This window comes from Oculina patagonica, chromosome 11 (genome assembly GCF_052425735.1).
Source record: "Oculina patagonica isolate OP01 chromosome 11, crgOcupat, whole genome shotgun sequence".
NCBI classification, from domain to species: Eukaryota; Metazoa; Cnidaria; class Anthozoa; order Scleractinia; family Oculinidae; genus Oculina; species Oculina patagonica.
In genome coordinates, this window is record NC_135768.1 from 14,372,119 (window position 1) to 14,380,981 (window position 8,863).

The 8,863-nt window shown below is 36.5% G+C and overlaps 2 protein-coding genes across 2 annotated transcripts; both read right to left on the reverse strand.

Moving 5' to 3' along the window:
* Positions 1-1,082: 1,082 nt before the first annotated feature.
* Positions 1,083-6,297, reverse strand: LOC144630180 (potassium channel, subfamily K, member 16-like). Its single transcript, XM_078488478.1, has 2 exons — positions 5,988-6,297; positions 1,083-2,216 (listed from the first exon to the last, which is right to left on the reverse strand). The coding sequence occupies exons 1-2, from the start codon at positions 6,277-6,279 to the stop codon at positions 1,447-1,449; spliced, it is 1,062 nt and encodes a 353-aa protein (XP_078344604.1). The 5' UTR covers positions 6,280-6,297; the 3' UTR covers positions 1,083-1,446.
* Positions 6,298-8,077: 1,780 nt separating this feature from the next.
* LOC144629656 (putative G-protein coupled receptor 63) lies at positions 8,078-8,737 on the reverse strand. The gene has a single exon (XM_078487887.1). It carries the CDS (start codon positions 8,735-8,737, stop codon positions 8,078-8,080), a length of 660 nt encoding a protein of 219 aa, XP_078344013.1.
* Between the last annotated feature and the right edge of the window lie 126 nt (positions 8,738-8,863).

Here is an 8,863-nt window from a genome sequence, read left to right on the forward strand (position 1 = left end):
GGCTACTCGTATACTATCAGCCGTTAGCGTAAGAGTACGCGCGAGCTCGCAATGTTTGGCAATTCATTTTTTGAGCTAATTATCTTATTGTTTGAATTAGTGCATGGTACACATAAACAAAGAATAAAAAACAAAAGTATTACTAACTATTGCGTAATAATAAGAACCAATATGAAGTAGTAGCGTGTATTATCCTTTTATTATTATATAATAATAATAATAAAGCGCAGTAGTAGCGTGTATTATTATTATCCATTTCGTGGGATAAACTTGCTATGCTAAATGTAAAAAAATATTTTTAAATTCAATTTTTTTTGTAGCAGTGAAAGGAGCTATTATTTTTTGTAAGCTTCTAAGAACTTTTAGATGCGTTAGCTTAGTACAATCTAATTTTCAATGTTAAAACTGTTTTTTAGTACTGTTTAATAAAACTGTTTTAAAATTGAACCAAACTATTTTTTAACTTTAATTTCTCTTTCCTAAATTGCTAATGAAACTTGAAAGCAGACGCTATGGGCGGGTGAGCTTTGAACGATTTCTGCTGTGTTTAGTCCATCGTGCAGCACACGGACAGTCCTGGTGACGAGATTGTCGTTTCCGATAACCTTTCGTATAAGATTTTGATATAACTTGTCCTCTATCTAGCACGTTATATACAGACTACACGACGTCAATAATATTACAAGTACTAATTAACAAGAAGTCACACTTTATGGTAGAGGTGGATCTTGACATTTTGTTCTTTCTTACGGGAATACAGACGGCCACTACAATTGTGGACAAAACTAGTTATAAGGCAAACGAATCTCACACATTTCTTTTTCCAAATGTCTTGACTCAAGTGCGCGTAAAAAACATTTTATCTCCATCTCAGTGTTATTTTATGAGGTTTGTAATTCATCCTGTGTTGTGTTCACAACACGAAATCATTGAAAACAATAAAATGTCTTTAAGTGTTTTTCGCTACCGTCAATCAAAGCTTGAGATGTCTTTTCAGTATTTTCATACAACGACCATTCTTACTGTATTCTTCTGAAGCTGGCTGATTTTCAAAAATGACTACCTATGCACTGTACTGTACAATAGCAAGTAAATCGACAAAACTGAGTTAAGTACTGTATTCCGGCAAGGACTCCTGTAAATTGGTAGTGGAATCCACATTTCAAATGGCTGAAAGAAGTTTAAACTCTCTACATATTTTCTTGATGTTTTAATGCAGTGTATTTTCATCTTTTTTTTAAAACCAATAGAAAACGTAAGTGACGCCATTTGCGTTGCTCCTTTTAATAAGGCTGCCCTAATAATGCTGACAACTATATAGGTGAAGAATGCCACATTGAAGAATGCCTTGCCAACGAACACAACACAATGACCCGGCCAGGCGTTGTGCCTGACCGGCGTTAGCCAGGCTAAGACCCAGACCTCCATCACGCCGCGCATACGTCATTAGCAGCGGAACATTCCAAGGCTGATAGAGCTCCCTCGCTTTCGATATTCCATCTTAACCTCCTCCTCAGCGACTAAGCTATTTCGATTAGATAACGGTACAACAGCCAGCTCGGCCTCTTCTCCGATAGCTTTAAGATTATTTTGTAGATCCTCTGTATTTTTGTTAGAGAAAGTCGCATCTTGCACTCCATTAGCATCGCATGTCGATTTATTCTTGTTTTCTAACAACTCACTGTCATCCGCGGTGGTTTTGCCATTTATAGATTTGGACGCGTTTTTTTCGCGCAGTGAACGCAGAACGCGTACACTCACCCCATACTGCTCAAGAACAGTGTTAATAGAGCAGAAAATACTCGAGACAAAAGCGAGACCGACAAAGGCTAAAAGTACGAGAACATAGTCTGCGTCTTTCTCGAAATGCGGCAAATAGTCACCAAACCCAATCGTGCTCAGCGTTATAAAAGTAAAATAAAAGCTTTCGATATAACTCCACTCTCCATGCCTGACTTTTACAATTAATGACATCAATGGCAGCAAGAAAAACACAGTTAAAATGATCGTTGTTACTGCAACTTTTAACTCCACTTTTTGAGGGTGTGGTCTTTTTAGAAGGCCTTTCTCGAAGGTTGTAATGAGTCTTGTGAAAAGTTCCGTGATCTTGTCCCCTACGGCTTTGAGGGTCAAGCAAGTCCCAGGGATACCCAGCAAAGCGTACAACACGCAAAACAGACGGCCTTGAACTGTCTTGGGGACAATATTTCCATAGCCTACAAGAGGGAATAAGAATAAGAATAAGAACTTTAATAGTAAACTCCCCCAGAGGGCTTTTCAGGAACAAAATGTAAAGGGGAAGTCACAAAAACAACCCACGGTATCAGTCGTTCAATGTTTTACTCTCAACGTTAAAACATGCGTCGTTAGCGCAATTCAGGAACAAGCTGAGGAAGACACTTTTAATGAACTGTTATTAGCTTAGGGACTGGTCAATAAGTACAGGGGGGGTGGGCCGGAGCAGAAAGGGGGTGGGTCATAAGTTTTTGAGCCCTCGAAAAGGGGTGGGTTATGTACTTTTAATCTACACGTAGGGGGTGGGTCATCTTATTTATTCACTAACTTTTAACTATTATAGTTCCAAGAAAAGTTGTATGCATCAGTATATAAAATTGATAAATTTCTCCATGTAAGCAGTTTTAAATAAATTTCTAGCCATTCCAAAAGGCCCAAATATAAAAATTTCCCGGGGGAGCATGCCCCTGACCCCCCTAGATGGCTTGTAATCATATCATCAGCTTTACCTGACTCTCTTCAACCTGCATAGATTCACGCTGGGCTTTAGGCCTTTTAATACCAATAAACTCTTTTCTCAAACAATTTGCAAATATGAATGATCGGCAGTGGTTGTATTTTATGTTATTAATTTCTGTATAAAAATATGAACTCTTCAATATAAATTGATTATGAATTAACATCAAATACTGATTCAGTTTTTTGCATATGTTTGTGTCTAAATTTCCCCATGGACTTTACACACAAATATGTGGAAGAGTTACAAAAGGCAAGTATAAGAAGTGATAAATTCATCCTTCTTTGGTGTGTCAAGAAATGGAAAAAGACATACATGGAACTGCAGTGTCCATGAGGGAAAATGTCTATGTAAGGAATTTCACTTTAAAAGCTGAAGTCAAATAAAAAATCTCCAACCCCTAACAGATGATAAAGAAATGATAGGTCCTTTGATTTTTTTTTAGCAAAGGGGGTGGGTCATGTAATTTTCAACCCCCTGTCAAGGGTGGGTTAGTCAGTTTTGAGCCAGACGGAAGGGGTGGGTCACACATTTTTGAGCCACCACTTTTCCAATTGCTCCGGCCCACCCCCCCTGATACTTATTGACCAGTCCCTTAATTTAGTTTAACTTTAGGAATTTAATTTTTGTAATTAATTTTGAAATTTTATTTTTTTTTACCTATATATTTATTCATTCACTCACTTATTTATTTAATTTTTTATTATGTAAATATTTCACTGAAAAGCCCCGTGGGGACGTGAAATAAATGTATGTATGTATTGTTCTTTCAATGGTGAAATAATATCACCCAGCAAATATCATTTGTTCGTTCGTTCGTTCTCTGTTTTTTTTGTTTTTGTTCGTTGGTTCGTTCGCTCGTTCGTTTTTTTGTTCGTTATTTTTGTTCGCTCTTTCGTTCGTTCGTTCGTTCGCTCGTTCCCTCACTCGCTCGCTCGCTCGCTCGTCCTCGTTTTTTTTTTTTTTTTTTTTTTTTTTTTGGTTCGTTCGTTCGTTCGTTCGTTCGTTCATTCGTTCGTTCGTTCGTTTTTTTGTTCGTTCTTTCGTTCGTTCGTTCGCTCGTTCCCTCGTTCGTTCGTTCGCTTGTTCTTTCGTTCAATCAATCAACCGCAGTTCGTCAGAAAAACTTTCACCGAGTAGTTTTCAAGTAATCGGCCTTAAAAGATCACAAAGAGTACATGTGACCTTTTTTGACGTTGCCATGGAAAACATTCTTGACGTCTCTTGTTTCTAGTCCTGTGCATTGATAAATACTAATACGAGTTTACATTTCAAGTCATCCGCCTCAGTGTGCTAGCTGTAATAGAACGGGAAGATCTAAAATATTGCAAGCCACCTTAAATAATGGCAGTCAAATTAAACAAAATGCATTTGTAGAATACTTTCTATTACCATCGTTCAATTTACCCTAACAGAAGTAATTGACAGCTTTATTGACAGCCAAGCGAAGCATAAACCTGCGAACGAAAATGTTTTGCGGCAAAGTACAGAGACTCGCGCAAATTGACTAAAACTTTACCAGGAATGTTTTAAAAGCCTTTCTGTGTCCATCTCGAAACAAAAATTCTCTGTCTGATCTCCAGTCATTTGTTTTAATGTTGGTTCTGAGAATTCAGTGCTTCGTCAAGACAATATCACCTCGTCGGTGAGTTGTCTAATTTGTTCGGTATTTGACAATGTAGTATTCGATGTTAAAAGACACGGCGTGTTCTATTGGAAATACGCGAATCTAATTGGTTCTCCCGCCGTTGCTGATAGAACACAATTGCGCGCGTGTTGCTCTTAAATGGAAAATTGTTCTTGATTTTTGGCTTAAAAATGCATTAATTGTAGGCTTTGACTGCAATCCCTTAGAGTGTCTATTACTGAGAACAATTTTAGACTACTCGCCCTTTTTCATGCTTTTTATATGAGCGATTGTCAACTCGGCCGCGCCTCATTGTCTATTTTCTCATAGAAAAATAGGGCTAGCCTAGTTTTAGATCTCTTTAGCTTTTTTTTGCGCCCCCAATTAAAAAAAAAAAGAAAGAAGAAAAAAAAGAAAAAGAAAAAGAGGAAAAAAAAGAAAAAAAAAAAAAAAAATTGAGCTGTTAATTAGTCAAAAACAGATCCAGAACGATGAATTTCTTCCACAAAGAAGGTGGTTGTGCGATCCCAAAATTTGAGACCTGAATAATAAATCAACGATGTATGAGACAAGATCAGCTTTTTCATTAAAATGATTTAAAACCCAAATATCGATCCTTAAAAAAATGAAACAAATTTGTAAGACAAATACAACGTCAAGGACTAATAGGCAAAAAAACGAGACAGTGAAAGTAGGGGAGTGACTTGTTTTGACTATCTTTATACAAGTTTCAATTAACTTCAACAAGTAACACTTACCACCGAAGAATGATATGAATTTTCTAGTCATTTTACGGATAAAAGTATTTCTTTTATATTTTTTGCAGAAAAATTGGAAGTCATCAAGTCGTAAAATAGAAAAAATGTCAGAAGGCTATTAACAACATTTTGCATTAGCGAGTGGATTAATAATACATCATTGAAATTTGTGCCAATACAAATCGTTATTGAAATTGATCTGTAATGCATCTCTTAACTGTTTTAGCGCCTTTTCTTTGATTTGAAATTATGCAACAGTTTATCTCAATTCCAGCCAAGCATCTTTGTCGTTATTTATGATCTGTTGCAAATCAATTTCTCAAGTTTGACATTGTTTAATCTGGCTTAATGTAAATTTCTCTTCAAACTGGGATATCGCAATATTAAATATATATATATGGCTAATTGCAAGAAATTTTCCATGAAAAATGAAACGCATCTTTTAATTTTCATTATTGGCCACAAGATGCCTTCAAGAAAAAAAAAATACATCGTAGCTTCCTGCTTAACTTGAAGAGCTTTTAACATTATCTTCTTTATTATTTGTCCGAAGGCAACCGTCAATATATAGTCGTAAACAGCTAAGTGTTAATCCTAAATGCTTACAGAATATATTTTAATGTAGTGTGATACATACGCCCTGGAAAAACGATGTAAAACCCACTCTATTCAAAATCGTCCCCATTAAACAATCGAAAATATTGTGTAAAACACCTAAAAAACGTTAAGTAACTCATATGTTGTTTATAGACAAAACGTGACCAAGATTAACGAAATACGTTTCAACATTTCAAATTTTCAAACATTTCAAACGTAAGATTTTCTCATTAAGTACATTTGCTAATCCTACCTATTGTTGTAACAACCACCATAGCAAATAAGAAAGAATTTCCAAAATTCCATTCAAGAAAATCCTCGTTTCCCAGCGCAGTTGACAGAAAAGTTTTCGACCAGCGCTCGGCGTCGATTTGTGTTATGTTGTATTTCCTTAAAATTTCCATCCTTGTGTGTTGAATCCTTTCTATTTCTTTGATTTGTTCCTGGCGTTCAATGGCTTGGAAAATGGCTGCGCCGGCCAAAACATAGATTGAAAATAAAACCATTCGGATGCACAAAACTTTTGTACTGTCGGAAATCTCCATTTTGATGTTGTTTGCACGGCAGCTCTTTGCATTTTAATAGCCCTGTCTCAGTTGGGGAGGTAACAGCATATGCCGATATGCTTTGTGGTTAATAACATCTTATATAAATATTTTATTGCATTATGTGTCGAGATCCACCATTAAAACTAGCATCAGGTTTAACATTTTCCAAACTTGTAATACAACCTTTTCAATAAACTGGTTAAAATGGGCAAGTTATGGAAACGAAAGCATAGAAAATGCGTAAAGGACGATCATTTTTACAATGAAATATCGAAAACAAACATAACATACAAACAAGACCTTTTCCCTTTGGTTAAAAAACAATTAAACATCAAGCTCTTTTTTTTTAAATGCCGGCCGGTTAAAAAAATGCATTTCAGGTAGTCTGGCGGTTTATGCAGGGGAAATCAAATAAATTGCAATATTCATTACCTTTTAAATATCACATAGGCAGAAAAGAAAAGATAAAATGGACTCACGTAAGATTTTTAACAGAAAAATATCCAAATTAAGGATGTGAACATGTGCGCAACATGAATAAAAGAAATCAAAACTCGCACAGAGGAAAATAACATGTGGTTCTTAGCGACTTCAAGAAGTAAAAACTTAAGTAGCTGTCATTTCCGATTGTTTTGTTTTTCATATAAAAGCTTTTATGCCTTATACGAACTAAAAAATGGTTCGCACGTGATAAAAGCCCCACTGTGGTTTAATACACACAGAGATATCTCTGTTTGAAATCTTTCGCAATTTACTCATGACAAAACTGGCGCGCATAAACAAAAAATCATTTTCATGTTTTCCATTTATAATCTTTTACCTTTCTTGCTCCCCTTTGTTCAACATGTAAAACACTGACTTTTGTTTTGTTTTCTGTTTAACTGTCAAGCGTTAAGCTCAACAAAAAAACAATAATGGCACTTGAAAAGTAAATATGACAAATGAAAATGCAAATAAAATTAATGGAGTTTCGGTGTGCTGCAAGCTCTATTTGCTCAAGTGGTGTGTCCGTATCTTAGTAACGCCACCGTGTAGTCTTTGTAGCCAGATCTATCACATAATTGCTTGATAATTTATCTGTATTTATCAATTAGAAAGCGGCACTCGGGCATGGAAAAGTGGTCTGACTTTTGAGCTTGAAAGCAGCCATCAGCTGGTGACCGGCCAAAGTCAGATATCACCTTTTATTATTTAACAAATTGTCTTGATGCCCATATATGGTCAAGGACGCCCTTGTAATTTGTCATCCGTTCATAAGAAATAAATAATCAATAACCTCCATTTGGCGCAGAATTATGCACTGATATTTGTTCGCGGACATTATCTGTTCCGTGAAGCGAACTGTTTTCTCAGAGCGAAGCTCGTGGAAAACTGTGATCAATATTTTTTTTTTTTTTTTTTTTTTTTTTTTTTTTTTTTTTTTTTTTTGCCTGGAACAGGCTAGCCCTGATGAGAACGAGAGTAGCCGCCATTTTGGTTTTGAACCCAAGAAAAGAACCTGGAGACGAGGTTCAACGACGGTTCAACTGGTTCAACTTCACTTTGAATTTCCTCAATCTCGTTCCCAGGGTCTTTCTTCACCGCAGACGATCCTGGACGCGAGGTCGCCTACAACCTTGCGGGAAGAACACAAGAAGGCGGCGAGAGTGTAAACCCTTACTGATAGTTTCTTAAACAAAAATAAAACCTTTTGGGTTTATAAAATAGCTTAGCAAAATAAGTTGTTTTCTTTTTAATTAACACTCCTGCTTAAAAAACCTTGTGGACAGGTGTTTCAAAACATATATAAAACAAATCATGTCCCATTCTGTAATTGTGATTTCCGATTCAGCAACAAAATTATTACCAACAAAGGTACTATCATAGAGAAAACGCAGTAGTACATTCTGTACGCAATGTAATTCGGCGAGTTGGCCAGCCGACACAGAAGTCTTGTTGGGTTCGATTGAAACCTTCTCCAGTCGACAAGAAATACCAGGCATGCAATGGCGACAGAAAGAACCACAACCACTAAAAATACCAAAGTTTGCTTTCTCGCCATAGATTCTAACTCCTCGCTTGAACAGAACACGACCCAGCAACGGTGTAGTGATACAAGACAAAGAACTAACAAGCCTGTACAAAGAAACAACATGGTTAAAATTCCTGTAGCCTTGCAAAGCACGTCGCCATATTTCCATTTTAACTCCAGTAGTGAAGCAACCATCAATGGCATCGTGATAATAGCGGTGAACATATCGGTGACAGCGACGAAAAGTAGGCTCATATTTCCTGTATAAGACTCACTGGGTTTACGGAAACTTAGCACCGATAAAAGCCCGTTTCCAATTAGAATTGTGGAGCACATGCCAATAATTCCAGCCGCCTCAAATGATAAAGCCATTGGCGAGATGTCGAAAGCTTCCATCTCTTCATCTCTGTCTGCGGGTACTTCGTTGGAAAACGGATCGCTCATGTTGAATTTGTCAGCTTCCCTTCGCTAATTCTCAGTCTTTTTCCACAATTTCCTCAAACAAAATTTTGTCTATTCATGCTGATTAAAATAACGTTGTTTTGGTTCCCTTTTGTCACTAATTTGAAT